The sequence below is a fragment of the Perna viridis genome, chromosome 2, assembly GCF_037379345.1.
Source record: "Perna viridis isolate PV_CMFRI_1.1 ecotype Kerala chromosome 2, ASM3737934v1, whole genome shotgun sequence".
Lineage (NCBI taxonomy): Eukaryota > Metazoa > Mollusca > Bivalvia > Mytilida > Mytilidae > Perna > Perna viridis.
In genome coordinates this window covers 19,663,518-19,688,649 of record NC_142446.1, presented here as the reverse complement: position 1 = coordinate 19,688,649, position 25,132 = coordinate 19,663,518, and the positions used below count along the sequence as shown (strand labels likewise).

Genomic DNA, 25,132 nt, shown 5'->3' with positions numbered 1-25,132 from the left:
GATATGAACACTCCATACGCAGGTGCTGAAGGGATGTTGCCACAGATGAAAGGAAAGTTGACAATTCTGAATGAAAAGTCATCACGTTTGTTCTGTTGCAATGTTCTCTTTTGATGTTTAGTAATTTTCTCTTGTTCTATGCTGGTCATTAAAAATGCCCGTTAATTAATATCCAACGGACGACGAGAGTTTTCCCGCCATTTCACATTTTGTATTTTCCAAGGTTTCCACAGATTTTATTAGAGATAATACCTATTCTTGATTTAAATTATTTCTCCACTAAGATGGTAAAATTAAAAAGCACACATTACTGAAAAATTGCCTTGGTGCAGGTACTAGTCTCAATCCTGGACAGATACAGAGCGGGACATGCATGTAGATTAAACCGCGCACTGTTATAGCTTTGTACAAGGGAATCATTTTAAGGGTTGGTAAAGTATCACCGTGCTAATATAGGGGATCTAAATGTTTGACAAAGGTTTAACGGGTATTTAAAAAATATTTGCATGTTGTCTTGGTACGATAAAAATAATAATATTCTAATGAATATGGCGGACCTTTTCTATTTGACAACATGATGAGACATTACTATCGCCGCATAATATAGATTCCAGTCTCGTATCGGTAGAGGTTTTTTTTACAATTTTCTCATTCCGTAGAGATAATATACTTCCATGGTAGATTGATTGATTGATTGATTATTGGGGTTTAACGCTCGCGTAGCAATATTTCAGCTATATTCAGGCAACGAATATGAAATTAGTGATAAAATGGACATGAAATAATGATGATGATTGAACGAAAAATGGGATGGGACACAAGGATAATAGATCGACAAATTTTGATTGCCACTAGAAAAAGGAAGGGATGGGTACGGTCGATCAATTTGGCCTCCTGTGGCGGAGCGCAATGGTTCCAACTCCTATCGAATACCATAGCAGCGTTCTTTAACGCACGAGGAACGTGGCATCTTTCCCAACACGGTGAACTGTGGTTTGCAGTCAGGTTTGCTGTATTGTAGTCTGACAACCCCAGCATGTAACACGCCAGGGGTACCCCATTCCACCACCTGGGGCACACAACACAGTTGCTCTGTGGGCAGAGCGCCCTATCCCCCGGCTAGGGTTTTGAGCACCTTTTACGACAAGCTTTGCGCTGCTTAGGCCTATTCTTTTGACACTCGGACTTGCACGGGGCTCCATGGTAGAACTTGCACCACTATATCAAACAATTCCAACAGGAATCGAACGTGCTTCGTGACTCATGGCTAAATGCGAATGATTGTTCTATATCTAAAACTTATACATTGTCATGGTGATCATGTTATAAATTAATGAGTATGAATTTCAGAGGTAGAAAGAAAGAATATCGTTTGGTTAGATCCTTCAATCTCAGTTTCCGCTATATAGATGACGTATTATCTTTAAACAATCCAAATTTCGGGGATTTGATACATCGCATCTACCCAAAAGAACTTGAGATAAAGGATACTACAGACATTGTGAAGTCAGCCTCATATCTTGACCTACACTTAGAAATCGATGGTAAAGGAAAACTATTGACAAACATGATGACTTTTCATTCAGAATTGTCAACTTTCCTTTCATCTGTGGCAATATCCCTTCGGCTCCTGCGTATGGAGTGTTCATATCACAACTCATGCCAGAGCTTGCCGAAACTACGCAGACTTTTTGTATCGCGCTAGAAATCTAACAAATGGGCTTCTGGAACAGGGTTATGTTGCTAGAAGATTGAAGTCACCACTACAGAAGTTTTATGGTCGTCACCATGAACTCGTGGATCGTTATGGTGTGTCCATCAGCACCATGAAAACTGATTTATTCAAGGGTCATGATTTTTCTTTCCTCGTTTGTCTACCCCGGACTTTACTTTTTTATGAGCAACTCGGCGGGTGTTTCTAGAAAAGCAGAGGACGCTTACCCTACCGGTGCACCTGGTCCATGCTCCCTGTTTTTAGTGGAGTCCGAGTTGCTCATTTACTTTTGTTACTTTGTATGTATGATTTTAGTTACTTTATGTTCTTTGTTGTGTATGTCTGTTTTCCATGTCTGGTCTTTGCCCCTGGATTACATTCTTTTGATTACCGCTATAACCTTGGTTCCCTTGATTACTCTTTGAAACTGAAGTTGTATGATTCAGACCCGTCATCATGGAACTTTCGTGTAGTACAGAAAAGTCCAGTATGGTAAAGGAGGAGAAAAAGTACTGATGGCTGGATTAAGTGATGCAGTTAAGTATATTTCATTCTGCGATCGTTCTATTTTTAATAGCAACCAAAATACATTGACAGTATATTTATTGGTGATGTATAGTCACTGATAAAAGTACATCATATCGTCATTATCGGGCTACTAGTGTGGAAGAAATGTAATGAACATAAATATTAAACTTGATTTAAAAATTGATAAGGACAATAACAGTATATTGATTAGAAATAAAAACAATCTATATAACCAATTTAAAAGCATTAACGAATTACGAAATACCATGAAAAACAAATGCAAGGTATACCGGTCGATTTTTTTCTGAGACAAGTGGTCTGTAACCTAAATTAGATACAGAATTTTCATTTACAGGAAAAACAGCCATATTATACCAACTTAAACTGGGTCAAGTCGTAACTACTCTTCCAACAAAGGGTTTTAATGTAGAGATCATCAACCTAAAGAAAGGAATCAGTTTTGTGGTGTGGGACCTTGGTGGTCATCCGAGAATAAATCATTTGTTGGAAACTGTCTACAATGGTGTGGGAGGTAAGTATGATAATGTTATTGCGTCCGTGTGTACTACATGTAAGTATCGTATTTTCTGTGATTACAAGGGGTCAATCAAGGGACTTGGAATTCAATATCTACAAAGTATTTTAGCAGTTTCACTTGAACTTCAATTTAAAATTTAGAAAAGCAATAGGAATTGAAGAGTAATAAGTCTTCCATAGTGTAAGTCTTCTCTTTTAAGGTAAAAAAAAACAAAGACAAATTACATAATTATTGTCAAGTAAAACAGCTTTACAACATTTGAAACTAAATCAAATAAAAATCAGCTAATAAACTTTCAAATAACATAAATTAAAAATTACGATAAATGACATAAATTTGATTAATAATGCAAGGTAATCTATTTACTAGAAAACAGAGAGAATTCATGTCAATATTACTGAAGCTTTCAATATTTGTTTGTTGGGGTTTAACGTCCGAGCAGCAATATTTCAGCTATATTCAGACAATGAACATGAAATGGATGATAAAATGGACATGAGATGAAAAAAAAAGGATGGGTCACAAGGATAATAGGGTCGACAAATTTTGATTGCCACTGGAAAAAGGGGGGATGGGTAAGGTCGGGCAACTTAGCCTCCTGTGGCGGAGCGCAAAGGTTCCTACTACTATCGAATACCACAGCAGGGTTCTTTAACGTGCGAGGAACGTGGCATCTTTCCCAACACGGTGCACCACTATGGTTTGCGGTCAGGTTTTCCGTATTATAGCCCGACAACCCCAGCATGTAATACGCCAGGGGTACCCCATTCCACCACCTGGGGCACACATCCCAGTTGCTCTGTGGACAGAGCGCCTAGCCCCCGGCTAGGTTTCTGAGCACTATTTAGTCGCCTTATACGACAAGCTTAGCGCTGCTGCAGGCCTATTCTTTTCACACCCGGACCTGCACGGGGCGAAGCTTTCAATATTAAAAATCATTGCTAGACTTGATATTTCTATTTTCCCTGATGGCCTCACATGAGGCATAATAGTCAATTATATGTAATTTAACAAACAATAATTATAATGCAAGAACTAACATATATACACATGAAGTAGTTGTATACAGATGAAAGAGTACTATTTAAATACAGACATTACAATTTTGCAAATTTTCGCCAAACCGACAAGTACATATTTATCGTGACTATTCATTAAATCTGGCAGACTAACAACATTTCTGTTATAATTTATAGGTATAACAGGTATGAATTTGTGTCTTTCTTGACTAAAACAGTTACAGTTAAAAATATATTGGAACTCGTCATCCAATTCTTGTTTATTACAAAGATCACGAACTATTTCAGCTCTATTGATTCATATTGTGTTATTAAAAACGAATTATTGTTGGTTTAATAAGGATAATAAAAAAAATAAATGACAATTTTTGCATAAGTTGTGTCAATGAAAACAACTTAGCAACGGAATGTTTTTCCATAGCAACCAGAAATTTACCTTTTGTTTTGAAGTATAAAAGACATTACCTTACGCAACATTCCACTTTTGAAATTCTAGTATGTTTTGTGTGTGTGGTAATCTGTGAAGTTTTAAAACCATAGATATAAAAAGTGTGCCTTAATTTGAGCGATTCGTACTCCTGTAGTGTTAAACATGTATATCCCGCAAGTAGGGAATACAGTCCATCATATAGACCTATAAAGCAACTTAATACCAAAAATAAAGTTCTGAATTATCTCACGATGTGTTTACTTTATGAGAGAGTGGTATACTCCACTTGACATACGTCTATGGATTAAAGTAAGATGTTCCTAATTAAGGTAAGAGTTGTATTAAAATGTGGAATAGTTCTTCTTCTACGACGCTATTGTCGTCACTTTCACTTTCACTGTCAGTTATTATATACATCATATTATACATCATATCTGGTGGAAGCACAGTAAGAAATTTTTCAAAACTGAAATCAGATTTATAAATTCTATAATTTACACACTTAGGTGAATCAAATATTTGTGATTTCCAATCCTCAAATTTTTCATGAAGAAACTGCTTTACATTTTTAGACAGATTTACATTTCTTAACACATATTGGTTAAACCAGTAATTACCATAATAACATTCATTTAAAATTTAAAATAATTATACATAATAGCCGTTTAGAATGGTACACATTACTTTCATCAAGTTTATATAGCACCTCATACAATGTACGAGATATTTTCTCTTTTTTGAGACTTGATTTCTTCAGAACCTCGTAAAGAGTAAAAAAATGCTAAATCCTTTAACTTTACATGCTCTGATTACCTTGAACGTCATAAACATCGGCGTAACAGAGTCATGAATCAGGGGTATGAAGAAATGCGTCTTAAAAGGTCTCCTACCAAATTCTTTTTTAGATATCAGTTCTTGGTTGAAAAATATTCAGTTTCGTCTAAAACAATGAGTAATAATTGCTTTTTATTTTGTAAAATGTTTTTCGTGCTGATGTGACCGCTGAAATTACCGATTATGACAAAAGCATGCAAATGCTTTTTAATCACCACAGGTATATTCACGGCGTAATGGAAAAGGGAGGTTTAGCGTGCTATAAAACCTAGATTTAACCCACCAATTCATTTCAAGTGCCTGTACCAAGTCAGGACTATTGTGGTACCAGCTGCTCCGGTGGTGTAATATCTAATTTGCCAGATTTATTTTGGACTTGATTATGAATGGGACTATAGTGTTCGGTAATTTTGTTGTTACCCTTACTTCTCATTTATAATTCGTTGCAAAAAACCAATCATTCTTGCTTCAATACAAATAGACATGGGTGTTCTACCAAGTTCACCATAAACAATACAGTTTGGCGTATACTTTTTAATCTTAAGTATGTACTTGCAAAATTCTAAATGCAAAGTTTCAATTATGTCATTATTTTCATAACCCCACACCTCAGCACCATATAACAGGTGCAACCATTGCGTCAAATAATTGTAATAATATATCTATTGGTAAACTAAGTTTTCCTGCTTTACATGAAACATAGCTTGTTGAACAAGTCTAGCCTTATTTTTATCAACAGTACCTTTTCTGGAGAACACTGTACCCAAATATTGAAAATCTTCTAATACATCTATTTGTTCATTATTATAGAAAAATTGAGTATTCTGACTCTGCCTATTTCTTGAAATAAAAAAAATAAAAAAATTATATATATATATATATATTGAATCTTAAAAATATGCACCTCGCTATAGAAGTCTATTGGAAAATTAATACGATACTAAGACCTTGTGAACAAATGTCAAGTTTTATAAAAGTCATAACTTCATAAATTATTAAGCTATGATTTTCTGAGATATGTGCCTTTGGTAGTCGTGGCAAATAAACAAGATCTAGATGGTAAGTAGTGCCCTCTTACCCAGTTTAACAGTGTAGTCGTCGACTTCTACAGTCATAGTTTTACCTTTTCCTTTGAGCATGTTTGAGGCAATGAATTGTAAAATTATAATTCTGGTGAACAAAATTTTATCTTTGATAAAAGTTATCAGTTTTTTTGTAAATGCTTTGGAACCAGCACAAATAGTGAGAATTATGGATTTAGGACAACTAGGTGGCAGAGAATGGTCCATTCAGAATGGAAGTGCTACAACCGGAGAAGGGTTACGTAATTCCCTTTGAAAACTGGAAGATCTGATCAAACAGAACGATTACTCGGAACATCAGGGCCCGGTTTCATAAAAAAAAATCTCCAATTGAGATGTCCTCAAATCCTTGAGTTTTCCTCAGATATTCAATTTCAAGCGACTTGATTGGTTGAAATTAGAGTTGAGGAAGGGTTTGAGGAAACGTTCAATTTGAGACTTTTAATGAAACCGGCCCTTGAAAAAAAATAATTTAGTGATTTACGGTTTTTGAACATTAAGTGCATGGTCCGAAAGACCATCGAAAACATTTGTGTTACATTAATGTGGTAACAAGCATGTTGCGTAATGATTAATATGGACAAAATGAAATTTCGTCTGAGGAAAAGAAAGTAAAATTGGTACTTTCGACTTTCATTTTTTTCAAAGCAATAAAATATCACATCATTACAGAAGAAATAATAATTGTCCAAACCAATTTAACTTTTAGTATTTCCTGGTCTTTTAATAACTGTTCAAATATGTGCAACCTACTTAAAAAGTCGACTGAGCGGTCCTTAAATATCACAAGTTTCTATATATCTTTTAACAGAGAAAAAAATTCGCAACTTCACTGTTGATTTCATTTCGAGGAATTTTTTTAACAAATCGGACACAAAAACGTGTCGGCAGTGTTTTTTCTATTGGCTTGCAGTGGTAAATATCTGCGATTCGGACTGACTAGAACATAGGACCGAACACTTAGGTTAGCTCAATGCACCATGATTTAACCAAATGTGACATATTTGTCGTAGCAAGGACAACAAACACCGATCAATGGACAAGTTACCCTTTTGAGATAACTATACTACTAATATTCCAGGTTCACCACCAGTTTGGTCATAAAATAAGATGAATATATAGAAGAAAGGAGTACTTAACATTTTTGAGGTTATTTGATTATCTTTTGCACATTTACGAAATACTCAGAGAATGATTCAAGCATGTACTTGTATATGAAATAGTGGAGAAAATTAGAAATATCGATAATTTTCTGAAATTGTTTTAACATACGAAACAAAACAAACTTCACAAATGTGCAATATCGATGTTCTAAGGTCAAGGTCGGCCTTCAATTTCAGACTGCTTAAAATTGAAATCGTTTGGCAAGTTCTGCAAACGACACTATTTGTTTATTCTGGTTTGGAAAGCGATTTTATTCTTAGATTAGTACATGTATAAGAAGGAATTTGGGCTGGTATGACGTAGAAGGCTTAGTTAAATTTCTTATTACAATATGAAAAAAAATCTTAAAATTCATGGATTGGCATTTAATCCTGTTTTGTCAGAGAATGCCTACGACATCGATATTTAGCTGAAGAACTATCATAGATACACGGTATTTAGGTATTCTTATCAACTTTGCATTGTGTTAGATAAAGCCATTCGTCCAATAACCGAAGCAGAAGATATCAATGATGCATAGAAAATTCCATCCGCCATTGACGACGATATTTCAATGAACAATAATTACATGACCACAAAGGGAAAATACATCCACCAATATGATAACACTATATGTAGAATCGGTCTATTCAAAATTTTGAGATGACGATGACAATCAATGAAGACGACAAACGCCTCACAATCCAACAGAATCGAGGGATCCGGCTAACGCCTCACAATCCAACAGAATCGACTAACTATGACGTGCTTCAATGGTCTTAGACCATAGCCATGGTAAAACAATTGACAAACACATGACCAACACTTCACCCTACATATAGACTACGTCTATTCGAAAATATGAAGAAACATACCATACTAGAATCAAAATAAATCACTGAAGCTCTATTTTATCATTGTCTTACCACGGGCTAGTCATTTATGTTGTTATTTAAAACAATGCGACATAAATAATCAGTCCGTGGTAAAACGATGATAAAAAAGGTTTAATTCCCAAACTTAATTAATAATTGTCACACAAGTATAGTGATGTAAAACAGCTAACAAAAAAGTCCAAGGTTTTATTTCAAAATAAGCACTAGTATCATGATGTTGAATCTCTGTAAGTGATACCCTCACCGGGCAGTGCGGCGGGTGTCATGCAAGAAGCAATAACTGTTCCCCGTGTTTCAAGTATATGGTAAGTAGTGGTCAGGAGAAGCGTACCTCCTATAACTAACCTAACCATTACTGATTGAAAGGGGAAATCAGTTAATAAAGTCAAATGGTACAAGATACAATTAAAAAAACGTTCACTAAAATCGGAAAAAATATATCCGAATAATAGAAGTAAATATCGAATAGAGACAAGCCAGTGATAGCACTAAACACATGTAAAGGAGATCTGTAATGAAACTGTGGTGGTTGGATGAAGGTGTTCATATGAAAAAAAAATGACGGAAAAAAGCTGTTGAGCAAACGGATATTTCACGTTAATTGTGTATAAAATTAGGGCAAAAATTGGCACATTATAGCCTAGAAATTTCTTGTGAATAAAATCAGTGATCGAGTTTTTGTGCTGAAAATAAATAACTATGCATGTATATAAACTGAAGTTGGAATGACAAATACATGCCCTGGAGTTTCGCGCAGAAAAAAAATATATTCGTGTAGAAAAAAAAAAAAACTACATCGAGCATATGATTCATCAATTTTGTGAACTTCAAGACGAAAGGGTTTTATTATTAAGTAATTATGAATGGTATTTTATGTTAAGCAACCATTGTATTGGCGCCACTCCTGGTTGGCCAAAAGGTCCCTTGAGGTATTCACCAGCCAAGTTGTCGGACTTTAAATTCTGACCTGATCAATATTATATAAGTAACATATAGCTAAGTGGTTGGTACAGCAGTTTGTTACCCCGAGAAAGTCGTTGTCACGTCGAGGCGTAGTATTTTCAAGGGGTAACAAACTCTCTATTACACTCTAAACTATGTGTTATTTATTACTGCATGACATAGGAAATCTATGTAATTAACCTCTCTGATAACACCGCTACTAATCTCTCCCGTATTAATAAGTAGATTTGCTATCAAAGGGATACATGCAATCAATAGACTTTTCCATGTATTCTTTAATATAAAGAGAGGGACATGTAGCAAGTCTAGAAGTCGCTAACAATATGTGGTTTCGATTTCATAAGAACTACATTTTGTAACTAATACATTAGATACTAAAATACCTTGAGCAATGCTTACCAACTTGAAAACACTCACCCATCCCTCCATTTGATAACATGCCCCCTTTTGACCTCCAAATTAATTTGGATCAAATCTAAAATAGGAGGTGCACAACGGAATGTAACAACGTTCCATTAAGTGTTTGAGGCATATGGATAATAGATGGGTACCCCACGCCCCATCATGTGGTTCCCATATTCAAAAACGACAAAGTCAATATTGTGCAATGTTACACCCTGTCCTTCATTGAATTGGATGAAAATCTAAAATAGAAGGTGCACAAAAAAATGGGATTATGTAATACGGTTCTGCGAAATATTCAGTAATTACATCAATGGTGTAGGAAGGGTAATGAATATTATATGGGTACCTCTTTGTGTAAAGGAAGAAATACGGACGGAAGGGTGGACACCCATTATCACTATAAAATTAATTACTCTATAAAAGTTTTTTGAAAATCTTCATTTTTTTGGAAAAAAGAGGATAGATCAATTTCAAATCATCCGGGCTTTAAATCCAGACTATGTATTCATTCACCTTATCGGTTGGGTTGGTATATAATAATAAATTTCTCTATAAATAGAACAGAAAAGCAATATTTCTAGTTAAATCCCCGAGTAACAACACAAATAGATCTGATAGGAAATCCTTGTATATGACGTCAAATCCGCCAGCCTGGCTTATAACACATGGATATAAACAACATAATCATTTCTGACATTAAAAATACATACAATAAATACCTTAACAAGTTCCATTGTATATAGTTTTCCTTTGCAAATTGAGGAAAAAATGGGAGGTTTACTTGCGAAACTTAAGGACGCATTGGCTGATTTTACAGGATCTAATCCAGCTAGAATACTCATGTTAGGACTGGATGCTGCAGGTTCGCTTTTAGTATTTCTTTTACATTCTCCTTTAGTTTTATCCTAAGTGTTTGAATTTATTCATGTTCATGGAACATTGATATTACGTTTCTAGGTCTCGATGCTATACATTTTAATGCTTCATAAAATAACAAAATGCAATTAAAGCAAATGCATTATTTTAAATTTCCAGGGAAAACAACAATTTTGTACAAGATCAAACTGAACGAAACAGTATCCACCATCCCAACAATTGGGTTTAACGTCGAAACCGTTTCTCCAAGTAAAGGAGTCAGTTTCACTGTATGGGATGTTGGTGGTCAAGACAGAATAAGACCTCTATGGAGACATTATTTTCAAAATACTGAAGGTTAGTACTGTATCTTGTTTGTGTGATGTTTACTTATATCCTTGTTTCTAATCCGTTGAAACTACTTAATTCGACTGTCATTAAGTTTATCAAACTTTCAAAAGCCCATTGAGTCTGAATGTACATGTAATTTGTATTGTAGGACTTTTGTACATTATTGATAGTAATGACAGGGAGAGAATGGTAGAAGCCAGAGAAGAATTACTTGGTATTCTCCAGAATGATGAGATGAGAAATGTTCCGATTGTTGTGGTAGCTAATAAACAAGATCTACCGAGTAAGATATATTTTGTTTACCTTTCTAAATATGTTTTCCAGAAAACTGGACAACTTATGAAAAAAGTCAGTCGCAGTATATTTAGACTATTAAAATTCCCGCTGAAGTATCTGCGTAGTCTTTAACACATACAGGAAAAAAGTATGCAAACAAACTATACATGGCTTTGCAAATCTAATTAACTAGTGATGTGTTTTATTTTGTTATACTTATATAAGCTTTCAAAAGAATAATACAATTCTCCCTATAAGTATTGACAACTTATCGACATCCAGAAATAATTTCTGATATAATTAACATTTACATGTATATACCTGAGTAAGTGAGAACGTAATTATATTATACTAAAGTATATATTTATATCTATTTCAAAATCGAACCATAACCATCAGTTGTATTCCATGACTTTCAGATGCATTAAGTCCGTCTCAAGTTGCTGAAGGATTACATTTACACAAACTGACTGGTCACAAATGGTTTATTCACGGCGCTTGTGCTACAACAGGGGAGGGAGTCTACGAAAGTCTCAAGGAAATGGCCCATATGGTGAAAGACAACAAAAAGTCCATGAAACGATGAACAAACGATCGAATGCATAGTTCACGTTGGAATTTCATACTATAGCAGAACATCTGAAATGATAGATTGCTGCTGCTTATGATCGGTCGCACGCCTCTTGCCAGAACTTCCAGGAGAAAACTGAACATAATTTAAAAAAGACTGTGATCAGCATTTTGTGCTCTTTGTTGATTTTTGTTATTTTTCATCTACAATTTATTAAACTGTTTAATGGTCTGTTTTGTTCGATCGATGGTTGTTCATTTTATTTGTGTTATAGGTGGTCAAGTTACCCGTAGAACCTTTCTTTTGTAAGGTATACACTATATCAAGGCGTCTAATGATTAAGCACATAACACACTAATACCAGAACAAATGTAACTTTGAAAGAAATAGTCGTTTTAAAATTAACCTTTTAACATCGACCTTCATACAAAGACGGATAAACGATGCACACACACACACACACACACACACACACATATATATATACATAGAAGGGGTCTGAAAACTTCCCAACGATGTTAGAACTGTCAAATTTGCAATGCAAATTTTTGGTCGTTCCCTCCACGGGACTCGAACTTGTACCGCTGTTACGGGGCGCCGAATGGGACTTTTGTGGTTTTGTACTCGAAATTCAATTTTGTACAGACAAAAGTGAATTTTGTTCAACAAAATGAATTCAGATTACCAAAATTTATAACATACTACAAATTTTCAATTTTGTGAGACTAAAGTCAATTTGTAGACAAAATTTAATTTTGTCACAAAAGTCAATTTTGCATTCAAATTAGTTTACAGAATCCTTTGAATATGCAAATGAATTCTCACATCAAAATTGTGTAAGAAGGTTTCTTATAGGACATAGTAACCGCAGGTTTTCAATTACTTCGAGCAACGCAGGACGGTTAAGGCCGTTTTAAGTGAAAATAAAAAAAATCTTTTAAGATGCATTCTACAGTAAAACTGTTTTGAAATGACTGAAATTGCTATTATACGTTTTCTATGAGATTTTTTTGTTAAAATAGGTTTTAAAATACGCGATTTTTCTACTTTCGATCTATTGGGATTTCTCCTGGTGAATCACGTGATGATTTCCTGACATCTTTCAACTCAACAATAAAATGCTTTTGCCCGACCTGTTCATCTCAACCAAATTTGTTAAAATTTGACAAGATAATTTGTATTAATGTATTTGTCCAAAATTTTGCTGGAAAAAGAAATGAAATGTCAGATTAGCCAAGAAAATCATATTAGAAATGTATTGTGCGGTGAAATTTGTTAATCGGTCAAACTCGGCGAAAGATTATTTTTTTCCACTATCCCTCACGATTTTTTGCCAGATACAGATAGATTCTTTATTTCATTCCAATTCTATTGGTGTATGACACAAGAAATTTGGTTGAGTGGAACAGGTCGGGCGAGATGAAAAACCGACGTAGTACGAGTCCAACTTTCGTTTCCCTTTTGTTTAGTAACACTCTAATAATCCATCTTAAGATTTAAAGTTAAGCGACACAGTGGGTTATACAACTACAATATCCGATATTTCTTTCACTTATGTGCTTTATTATAACCGTGCACATTCGTCCCTTATCCACTGTGTTGCAGTGAATGCTTTAAGTTTGTAATACACGTGTACATGATGCTGCACATTTTGAATTATTTTGCATATCCAAAGGATTCTGTAAACTAATTTGCATACAAAATTGACTTTTGTGACAAAATTAAATTTTGTCTCACAGAATTGAATTTTGTGACACAAAATTGATTTTTGTGAGACATATATGAATTTTGTCTCACAGAATTGAATTTTGTCTCATAGAATTAAATTTTGTGGCACAGAATTGAATTTTGTGACACAGAATTGACTTTTGTGACACAAATTTGATTTTGATTACAAAAAGATCAAGTCCCATTCGGCACCCGTAGCTGTGACATCTGAGGCAACACCACCAGCATTAAGTCCAGCGCCCTAGACCACTCGGCCAGCTAGGCTATACAAAATATAGGTTTCGCTGGCTGGGTCATTCGATCCTCCTCGTAGGATTAATCTACGGCTGTAACTTAGTACACGATGTATGGTAGTACGGGACAGTTCATCTAGGCATTATTATGTAGGATAGAGGATCAAATTAACGATACATGTCACAACAAATCAATATTATACGACTCAGAATGTGACGACTCTATTCGCTACACTGCTCCATCGGATCAAACTGATACAGGGAAGATATCCTACTATATCGTCTTACCGTTTTGTCATGATGAAAGAAGCACTCATTGTTAATGAGAGGTGTGAAAAATTATAAAGCAATATCATTTTGTGTTTTCGTGAAGTGCTAAAATTAAAAAAAAGTTATTGTTGATTTACTCAATTGCTTAATATATAAATAAATTTATTAAAATAATAATAATAATAATAATAATAATAATAATAATAATAAAACAACAAATACCAACAGAACGAAAAACAAACAAACAAAATCACTTCTATTTAGTGGTGTGATTTTAATCGCGTTAAGGATGAGTAAGGTAGACAAATCTGATAAAATACTATCTTTATATTGACAGACAATATCAATTTATCACGAGATTTAACATGGCGGAGAAACGGATAATACTTCTTACGTTAATACTGGTTATTAGTCCTGGATGTGTTAATGCCGATGCCTTTAGTCTTTTATTTGACGACAACCATGAAATCATCACTGATCATCCAATCGAATTCGAACATCCACTACCACAATGGCTTAGGGGTTCTTTGGTATGTCATGTATTACATTTTATTTAACAAATTAGTACAAAAATACTGAACGTTCTGAACAGAAATTAAAAATGAGTCAAATACAAATTAAAAAAAAATACGTGCAATGCAGTATCTAATCTAGTCAAAGCATTATTACACGTTTTCGTTCATCGAGAACGCGCATAAACTTACGTGTCTGTCGCCTCAACAAAATATTTGAAGGCAAGGCAATAAATAAATATTGCAACAGGCGAAAAAGTATCATCGTGAGTAGTCAGCAGCCGTAAATTCATTTTCATACCAAATACCATATAGGCATATAGTGATTTTTTAAAACAACTAGTGGATAATACTGCCATAGACTGTCTGTTATATTGTTCTTGTTAAATATTCACGGACTAGTCCCATTTGGTCCGGAATAACTGTATTGACCTTCTTGATCAAAAATAGGGTTGTCCTTGGCCCATATGCGACTCCTTAAAAAATAAAGAACCAAAAAAAAAATAAATAAATAAATAAATTAAATAAATAAATAAATAAATCCAGGCCGATAACATTTCTAGACAGATGCCAATAGTGTTTACCTTTAATTCTATAAAATATAGCGTAAACTGCTGAAGAAAATGATAAGTTCAAAACGACAACAAAATCATATCAAGCAAAGCACAAGTCAAATTTGTTCACAATAGGAATTATGTATATGAACAATGTGCAAATACTGAGTTAATATTCGCACCGTTTACTGTGACAGATAGGGGTGCATAGTTGTACCGTTTTACGGCAGTACATTTAAAACCTTCATTTGTATGTAGGTATAGATTACTGTATATTCTGACTCTGAATCCACGACTGCTAACCTTCACATAACAACCAAGAAAGTAAATGTGGAAAGAGTTTTACAATGTATTTTTGTTTCAATTCAACGTGTAGAAACAATAAAATTTGACAGATCACTCAAAATAAACGAAGAAGTGAACTTTAGTACCATGCCCATATTTCTTTTGTAAATTTCATTAAATTTGGAGTAGGATAATAGAATATTGAAAGATATGTAGAGGGTGAACGCATTGGGATCTCCAAATTCAAAATGACCAACACTTGTTAAATACAAGGGTTATGTGAGCCACTACTTACTGAGTATACCCCCGCTCCCCCAAAGGTATTCTTCCCAAAATCGGTAAGCAGGAAGTAATGTGTCTATTACTCTCTCGTGAAAAGCTAAACTGGTTTCGATAAAAATAGGTACAAAATGTACCAGTTCAATATTAGTCAGTTTTGCGTTCGAAGGAATGAATATGCGCAACGTTCGTACCGATAACATCGACTAATAAATGAAATTTCAATTTCCATATAATTGATTCTGGACCTTTTTTTTTGTTTTTGTTGTTGTTAATTCTGCCCCGTAAACAGTTGGATAAAAAAACTATATACAAGAAAACTTATAACAAGCTACGCCTCGGGGTAACAAATTGCTTTATCACCATCTTAGCTGTACGTTATTTATGATATAGATTCAAGAGTGTGCCAAAACCTGGTTTAAGTTAGGCGAAAACAAATTTTAGACCATTAATTTTATTGATTCAAGTAAATTTTATTTTTTTAAACTTAAACTTTTTAGATTCTTTTATCTAAATCTTTTCATTATCTACTTCTTTTTTTTACTAGAGAATTTTTAAGTTCCAGGTTATGATTTTAAGATTTTTACTTTCAAATAATGCTTTTTCTTAAGTTTGAATGGAAATTTTTTAAGAGTTCTACTCATGTTTTTAATCGTCTCATAATTCTTTTAAGAATGGCATTGATATATTTTTTGTTGTATTATAATCGATGTGTATTTTATGTATATATTGATGGTGAGGCATTAATAAACAATCTGTCTGTCTTTCTATCTATGATCAGTAGTGCCTGGGAAAGTTCTGGTTACGGAGGGAATGACGGAATGACGGACAAAACAGTATACCCCAAGCGGTGGTATAGTAATAATATCAAAGGTAGCAAATGTTAACGCAGGTGAACATAAACAATACACAACAGCATTTTTGAAAGCTCAATCTTGTGATGTTTTTTTTTTTTTGAGTTGCAGGTACGAGTTGGTCCAGCATTGTTTGGAATAGGCAAACGAAATTTTACACACAGCTTTGATGGTTTTGGAAAATTATACAATTGGAAATTTTATGGAAATGGATCTGCATCATTTTCCACGGATTTTCTACGTACCGAAACATATAATAGATCTATCGAGGAGAAGGATATTTACAATTTTATGACATTTGAAAGCGTCAAACCGCCGTTTTCTTTTATAAAACGTGAAGAGGCAGCTTTGAGAGGTTTCGACAATACTAATGTTAATGTTTACAATATATATGATCCTGAAAAAAAATCCCTAGAATTTATGGCATTGACCGACGCTTGGAAAATTTACAAATTTGAACCTTTGTCTCTAAACACAATTGGCCCGGTGCTTCCACCAAAACCAAGTGGCACAAAAATCGGCTTCATCGATCAAATGTCTACTGCACATCCGCTTCCAGAATTCAACACAACGAATCATTTTACGTTTATGACAAGTGCTAGTACACTAGGTGGCAAAAGTCGGTTGTCTGTTCTTAGAATGAAATCTTCTTATGAAAGAGAAATGGTAGCACAATGGCCAGTAGATAACGCCCCGTACATGCATTCATTCTCAGTTACACCAAACTATGTTATTTTATTTGCAAGTGCCTATTATTTGGATATAGGGAAAATTTTTAAATACGGGTCAGCATACGAGATTCTGAACTGGCACCAGTCCGCTAATGCTCATATATACGTTGTTCATATACGGACAGGAAAGGTACACACATTTAAAGTTCCCAATGAATACCCATCACATCATGTAAACGCATACGAGGATGATAATAAAATCATTATGGACATTGCAATGCATAGCAATCCTAATTTCTCAAAAATATTAGAAATGGAAACAGTTAAATCTTCCAATCTCAGAGAAAATGGAACGTACTCAAGTGTACAAGCCGTCCTCAAAAGATACATTATTGACATGATTGCCAAAAATGTATCGATCAACAGTTTTACACCAGATCCTATTTTTCCTTACATTAACTTTTTAGAAACCCCATGCATAAATGAAAAATATCGCCATAAAAAATACTGTTATGCTTACGGTGTTGTTAATCAGATTGATGGTAGGTCATTTTCAAGAACTGCGTTAGTGAAAAAAGACGTTTGTGGCAAGAACCAGGATGGAGCGTGGTCGGTTGACGGTCATTTTCCTGTCGAGATGTGGTTCATAGCTTCCCCAAATGCTACTTCCGAAGACGACGGCATTTTATTGACCCCTGTACTCCATGGTGACAAACAGAAAAGCTATTTAATGATGCTTGATGGCCGAACTATGGCTCCGATCAACAAGGCTTATCTCCCTTCTATTGTTCCATTTACAATACACGGTCGATTCTTTGCCGATATCATCTAGAACTGAATTTCTTGATTTGCACTAAAAACTTTTTAAATACATCTTTTTATCATAGAATTCAACTGCTTCGATAAACGATAATAAATATCTTATTAAAGTCTCCGTATTCGCTAATCGTCAAAAAATTTCGCTTGCTTTCAACCTCCAAAATGGCACAAATGCGATATGCTCTAAAATCGGGTGATGTCCGCTAGAATTTTAGTTCCCTTGATATGATTACTCTTCCGTAACCCGAATGTTTCTCAATCAAAATAACTGGTTACCAGGAAGTGCGGGTAATGCTTTCGTTCCACAGGTTTCTGTCAAATTTTTAGCGATCTTTGAGTCGCTTATGATGTTGACCAGAGAACCAGATTCAGAATCGGGGCCCTGATAATGTATATGACCTATATAGTCAATTACAACGAGCCCCTGTGTCTGAATCGGAGACTAGAGTAATATTACATTAAGTTCAGCGCTAACCGATCATTTCATCTTTTAATGTTAACTTCTCGTTCTCATACAAGTTAAAAACACACGCAGAAAACATGTGCATGATATTTAAGAGGTACATATTGATCTCGTATGAGGTTAGGATTGACGCTTTTACGGCACTGATCAGCAGCATAAGGTGGTGTTATAATATATAACTATGCAAATCATAAGCTTTCAGAGAACGTTGCAAGCAAGGTAGCTATGGAAACTTTTTATGAACACTTTAAAAAACTGAATACAGGATCTAATGATACTGGTAACAGTTCAATGTACTGAAATTACGAGTGCAAAAAGTCGCTAATACTTAAAAACTGTTCTCATAACTGATTCTATTATATTTCAAGTCCTACTGCAAAATCTTTAGTCCACTTATGAATTTTCTACCTATTGAAAACATCGTAATTCTTTTATAGTTCATAATATACTTGTAAGTATAGTAGTATAATAATGTAGTTGAATAATTAAAAGGAGTTGTGACCTGCTTTCGTAAGTGTTTTTAGATAACTGTCACATGTCACACTAGTAAAATGATAAAAATTAATTAGGAATGAACAACATTTATAATTTTTCTTTCAAATATTATTGCGGTCTGTAGTAGAGACTTAGAGTTCGTAGTGACCAGTCAACATTCCAGTTACATGACTGGTGTGTTTCGTATGAATGTGGGTCATAGTGTATTCAGGAAAATTAGTTGCCATGTGACCACGTTCATTCCTTAAATGCATCATTACGTGATTTAATGTCGATCCGTGACCTAGTGATCCAATTTGTAATATGTACACTATATATTGTACAACCTACATTATTTGCTGAATCTTTGACCCAGCAAAATACTTTAAAGGAGCAACTCCACTTAGAACTGGGAGCATGGACCAGGTGCACCGGTAAGGTGAACGCGTTTGCATCGTCCAGAAAACTCCTCCATTTACAGTAATCAATAATTATAACTGAATTATACACATGTTTATAAATATATATTAACATGTGTTACTAAATATCTACTGATATCAAGAAATTTGTTAAACTTGCTATGTCATGTTAATAAGGATTGGGCATTTTACTTTATGTAGGTTAGCTTAGAAAAATTCTGGGCTCTCGGCTCTTTTTTTAGATTAAAACCAGAAATCGACAGTGTGGTATCTGTCAGTTACATGGATGGCCCTAATTTTAAAACGGTAGGGGCCATAAACTAAAAATTAAATAGGAGTGATCAAGTGAATATGGACGACGACGACACGGACGCCGCCGATGATGACGTCGCTGTCAGCACCATTTTTTCGGTGACACTATTATATTAAACATAGTATATATATAGAAGGGTCTGAAAAATTCCCAACGATGTTAGAACTGTCAAATTTGCGAAGCAAATTTTTGTCGTTCCCTCCGCGGGACTCGAACTCGTACCGCTGTGACATCTATGGCAACACCGCCTGCATTAAGTCCAGCGCCCTAGACCACTCGGCCAGCTATGCTATATATAGCTGGACTTAGTGCAGGCGGTGTTGCCATAGATGTCACAGCGGTACGAGTTCGAGTCCCGCGGAGGGAACGACAAAAATTTGCTTCGCAAATTTGACAGTTCTTACATCGTTGGGAATTTTTCAGACCCTTCTATAAGTTTACGTTATCTTCCCTGTATCAATTTGATCCGAGATGGAGCAGTGTAGAGAATAGAGTCGTCACATTCTGAGACCTTGTATATATATATACATACATACATACATACATATGCAAATATCAGGATTTGGACATGCTCCATTTTTAATTCTCTATAAAGCCTGTCAATTACTCTAACCTTAGGACCAAATTAGAAGTATATGATTTACTAAGAATTAACATCTATAATGTCTTTGTTTTATATTCGTCATGCATGTAGTTAAACATTTCTCTAGCAAAGAAGATTAAAACTGCATAATGGAAAAGTTCCCACTTATAGTCATGTACTCAACGAAAAACATTCGAAATTTTTATGAAACAAAAATACAATACAGGTATATTAAGGACTTTAAGGCTAAATCCATCGGTACTGACTCACAGTTAACACTTCAAAATCGATATTTCAACTAAATCTTGTATCAAACAATTTTATCTAATTCCAAATTGTCACATACATTTATAGCCTGAAAAATGTTTCCTTGGACAAAAACTGTATAAAATATATCAAGAGGCACTGCCAGTATCATTTGGTTTCAAAAGCAACATAACGTGGATGTACATTCAGCACTTCACAACACTGTCATTAACTTTTCTTCAGAACCTTTATTTGTATATATATAGACAATTGAAGTAAGAGGTTGGAATTCCGTTCTTTCATACACCAAGCTAAGTCAGAAAAAAGCTTGCCAGACAATCTTTAGCATTACTGAAGTAATAAATAGACCAGCCGATTAGGCCTAATAAACATGTTTCCGGTCACCCTACTGAACCTCCTTCAGACCCCCTACTCATTTGTTTTTATTTGAAATTTTGAAGAATATAAAATAACGTAAAAATTGCCGATTGTCTTTCGGAAAGAAGATGAAAATTTAAAACGCACATGATATGAGTGTGCTCTTGGTCGCGGATAATTCCTTTTATGAATTCTGCACTTGAAATAAGTATTTTGTTTTTACCATCTCCGTCAAAAAAAAAAAAAAAAAAATACCATGTGCCGCATCTCAAAAGGGATTATTAAAAACATTATTTTTTTCGGCTTTGGAAATTTCTCATCAATGGCTGTGGACTACGCCTATTACATGTTAAGTCTTTGCATATTTGGTTTTCATTGTATCTATATGACTTATTTCATTTCATATTACAATGCCTATTCCTTGAAGATGTACTTGCATAGATGTGTTGAACTTGCTATGTCATGTTGAGGATTGGCCATTCCACTTTATACAGATTAGCTTGATAAAAATCCGGGGTCTCAGTGTTTTTTTACCTACAGCGTGGTATCTGTCAGTTACATGGATGGCTTTTATATGACCTTTATGAGGTCGTTGTTTCTACATTAGTCTTAATTAAATAGTTCTCTAGCAAATGAGAATAAAACTGCATAATGGAAAAAAATTTCACACTTACAGACATGTACTCAACAGGTAACATTCGAAATTCTTATGAAACAAAATTACAGTACCGGTATATGATGGACTTAAAGACTAAATCCATCGATACTGGCTCACAGTTCAAGCTGAATTAGCTGCCAAAAACAATAACGGATACACAGGTAAGCACGTGTCTTGCTTACATTTCATTTCATCTATTTCTTGATTAGTTTTCAAATAAATAATGACAGTTACTGACCATATTTGTGCCACATTATATCGCAATACGTAAATTTCAAAAGGATCCTTGCATAATATTCGAACTTTTTTCTTTTACGGCTTGAGTCCGACGGTCTTCCTTGCCATTGACTAACCACTTTCGCTTTGATAACATATTTGTTTTTTTTTAAAGCGACCCTTACAGCACATGCGTGGATTAAGGTCACCAGAAGTCACATGTATACAAATTTATATTGGTCGATTTGTTTGTCTTGCAAGACAATAAATATATAGATACCTATTTCATGTATTTAACACATTCTATTTGTGGATATCGAATGAAATTATACAGGAAAAGTAAAATTTAGTAGAAATAGTAGGCATATTTCAACAGAAACAAACATTTACGAAAATGACAGCTAATGCAACTTTAACAGCTAAAATCAACATTCCAACTAAATCTTGTATCAAACAATTTTAATCAACATCTAAATAGTTATATACATTTGTAGTCTGAAAAATGTTTCATTGGACAAAAACTGTATACTAAAGTACTTGTTTTGCCGCTGTATAAAATATATCCAAAGGCAATGCCAGTATCGTTTGGTTTCAGAACCAACGTAACATGTATGTACATTCAGCATTTCAAAACACTGCCATTGACTTTTCTTTAGAATCTATTTCATTAAACACTGTAAATCTTCACAATTTAATAAAACTTAGTTATTCTTACGTGTGTAGTATTAATGTCTTGATACTTAAAACAACCTTCACCCTTTTAACAGAAAAGCGATTCATCCATATTTCCATGTTTGTCTATCTGCAAATATAAGAAAAAAAAAGAGTAGACATTTATTTTTAATACTTTACAAAAATAATCAAAAATCTTTTTTAACATACATGTAGTTGTATATCAATGCCTGCATTTGTTGATTGGGTGTATAGTGTTACTCTACATCTATAATTATATACAGTAAATCTAACTGTGCAATTCAAAATCAGGGTCTTTTGAATATTCTAAGAAAAAAACATCATCTGACATCACTATGGCTATAAAACATTTTTAAAGAACATTGCATGTGCAATGTATTTTATCTTGCATGCACATATGTGTACAATATCATAATAAAATGAGCCTAGACCACCGCCCTCAAAACAGAAAAAATATCTCAAGCAAAAATATCGGAAACATAACTTTATATTTTTTCGGCCTTGGAGATTTCTCATCAATTAACTGGCATGCACCAGTAAGTTGACTTACCTATCTGTCTTACATGCACTTGAAACTGTTGATTTGATCTCGAAAAGTATTTTGCTGGGTCAAAGATTCAGCAAATGATGTAGGCTGTACAATATAAGCGTGCAGATCACAAATTGGATTACTAGGTCACGGATCGAAATCAAATCTTTAATGAATTGAATGAAAGAACGTGATCACATGACTACTATAATTTCCCCGAATACACCATGACCCACATTCACGGGTATTACTATGCTCAGGGACTGTGTAAACGCTTCGGTGCTTCGATGATAGCCAAGGGCGTTAAGAAACCCCTCAGTCCGGCATGAATTACAAATACCACATATGAGTGCAAACCGGGTCTAACAGTATTGAGTATATATGTTAGCATGAAAACAAAAATAGTATAGGAATAGTCAGCTGATGGCCAGCGTCTCTCATATCGTGAAAATAATTGGCTAAAACTATGTTACGAAAGATTTTTGGGGATTTTAGTGGTTTATGTCCACAAAGACAATCGAATTGTCAAATCAATTATCTGCTAGAAGCAACGATGTCCTAGCTTTATAATGCACGAAATAAAGAGTGTAACAGATATACGGAAAGTGCTATCATTTTCAACTTTATTGTTCTAGTGTTATTTAAAAAGACCACAGCCCCATATCCTCTGCTAATAAAAGTGTTCATGTCAGATCCGAAGTCATACTGGTCTCTTCTCAAAAAGTATGAGGATTCAGATAAAATTGCAAGCAAGGCAGCTATAGAAACTTTTATGAACACTTTAAAAAGCTGAATACAGTATCTAATGATACTGGTAACACTTCAATATCTCTGACATGAATATTGCAGAACATAATACTCAGTTAAACACACCCTTAACAGAAGATGAAATTCAGAATGCAATCAAAAATTCTAAAGAGTGAAAAAGCTCGTTTTATTAATTTCTGAAGTATTCTGTAACTAAGTTGTACAATGTCGTCACAAAAAATGTGAAACCTTGCAAATTGTATTTAACAACAGTATCTTGTCCTGGAAGATTGGACTTGTAGTTTACTTGGAATTAGACATTGTTGATGAATTTATGTATCTTGGTAGCTTTCCAGTAATGATAAATTTGATAAAGTAAAAAGTAAAGCTCTTGAGCTAAGCTTAGTATTTTAAAGGAATCTAGAAAATTGAACTTGTCTATAGATCTACAGGTTCATTTATTTGACTTTACAGTGTCTCCAATACTTATGTGGGGATCTGAGGTCTGGGATTATGAAGATAATGGAGTAATCGAGAGTTTTTTCTTAGTTAAAAGTAAACGTGAAAGTAACAAAAATCAACCTCTAATGCTATTTTGTATGGAAAATTTGTCGCTATCCATTAGATATACATTAAGAATAGTATCAAGACAACTATTTAGTTGATAGTTTCAGTACTAATTGTTTTCTTGATAACTGTCTCATTGGTAATCATACCACATCTCCTATTTTTATATTACTGGTCGATCAGTATTTCATTAATTACCTGTTTAACAGTTGTCAATTTTCTTCTGTCATCTATACTTAATTTGTGAATTTGTGGTCACATGTATGTATTCTTTATTCTCTATTTAGTATCTATGGTTATTTTATCAATAAATATTTATCATTGCATCAACCAGATCCATTTTATCCCATCATTACTAATATTAAACCGTGTTTGTTTGCTTTTATTATTATGCATTCTGTCTTAAAGATTTTAATTCCGTTCTTATATGCTGGAACAATTATAAATTATTTTGTGTAGTTTTAATTTTGATAATGCTAGTTTACTAACACAAATGTAACGAAAATGGATATGGTGAATATGTCAAAGAGACAACAACCCCATCGGGATGAAAAATGCCAGCTCAAGTCCACCCAGGGGGGCTTCAGAAATAACGAGGAAAACCTATTACCACAGGGCCTACTGTAGCTGGCCCTAAACCAACATAACGCACAGAAACAGTGAATTAGTTGCCCCCATATACTCCAGCAAAATATAAGTAAACTGAAAATGAAAACGAAACAATACAGAGGCCAAAAATTCCTGACTTGGAACAGGCACGAAAATGCGGCGGGGTTAAAGCTCTTTAGCGTGATCTCAACCCTCCCCGTTTTTAATCTGGCTAATGTAGACAAAATATTGTAACATGTTAAGGGTGAGGCTTTTAGACTTGATGTAAAGGTTCGGTAACTTTTGGTTCTACTCAAGCACTTTCTTTTCTTGTTTTCTTATATAGCTTGAGTGGAACATTAATGTGAATGCCGTAGACACTCACAATTACCTCATTATGTATATTTGTGCATGCCATTGTTTGTTATTTTGTATTTTGGGAAAGTTT

At 34.3% G+C, this 25,132-nt stretch overlaps 3 protein-coding genes across 9 annotated transcripts in view; 2 read left to right on the top strand and 1 right to left on the bottom strand.

Moving 5' to 3' along the window:
• LOC148623963 (ADP-ribosylation factor 1-like) overlaps positions 1-25,132 on the bottom strand; it is a 66,514-nt gene that overhangs the window by 18,889 nt on the left and 22,493 nt on the right. For 3 of the 7 annotated variants that reach the window (XM_088566325.1, XM_088566328.1, XM_088566330.1), the window contains one exon: positions 22,276-22,362. The exons of the other annotated variants lie outside the window; for them this stretch is intronic. The gene's annotated coding sequence lies outside the window, so the exon portion shown is untranslated. The remainder of the gene's footprint in view (positions 1-22,275; positions 22,363-25,132) is intronic. 7 annotated transcript variants of the gene reach the window in all.
• LOC148623965 (ADP-ribosylation factor-like) lies at positions 10,253-11,836 on the top strand. The gene is made up of 4 exons (XM_088566321.1): positions 10,253-10,414; positions 10,588-10,764; positions 10,907-11,041; positions 11,454-11,836. The coding sequence occupies exons 1-4, from the start codon at positions 10,321-10,323 to the stop codon at positions 11,618-11,620; spliced, it is 573 nt and encodes a 190-aa protein (XP_088422447.1). The 5' UTR covers positions 10,253-10,320; the 3' UTR covers positions 11,621-11,836.
• On the top strand, positions 14,165-17,920 carry LOC148623964 (retinoid isomerohydrolase-like). The gene is made up of 2 exons (XM_088566324.1): positions 14,165-14,366; positions 16,432-17,920. The coding sequence occupies exons 1-2, from the start codon at positions 14,202-14,204 to the stop codon at positions 17,821-17,823; spliced, it is 1,557 nt and encodes a 518-aa protein (XP_088422450.1). The 5' UTR covers positions 14,165-14,201; the 3' UTR covers positions 17,824-17,920.

Excerpts from the sequence above, each read along its gene's own strand:
- LOC148623964 (XM_088566324.1), top strand. The coding sequence starts at position 14,202 with ATGGCGGAGAAACGGATAATACTTCTTACGTTAATACTGGTTATTAGT. Across the intron at positions 14,367-16,431 it reads AATGGCTTAGGGGTTCTTTG|GTACGAGTTGGTCCAGCATT; the intron begins GTATGTCATGTA and ends TTTGAGTTGCAG.
- LOC148623965 (XM_088566321.1), top strand. The coding sequence starts at position 10,321 with ATGGGAGGTTTACTTGCGAAACTTAAGGACGCATTGGCTGATTTTACA. Across the intron at positions 10,765-10,906 it reads TTATTTTCAAAATACTGAAG|GACTTTTGTACATTATTGAT; the intron begins GTTAGTACTGTA and ends TTTGTATTGTAG. Across the intron at positions 11,042-11,453 it reads TAATAAACAAGATCTACCGA|ATGCATTAAGTCCGTCTCAA; the intron begins GTAAGATATATT and ends CATGACTTTCAG.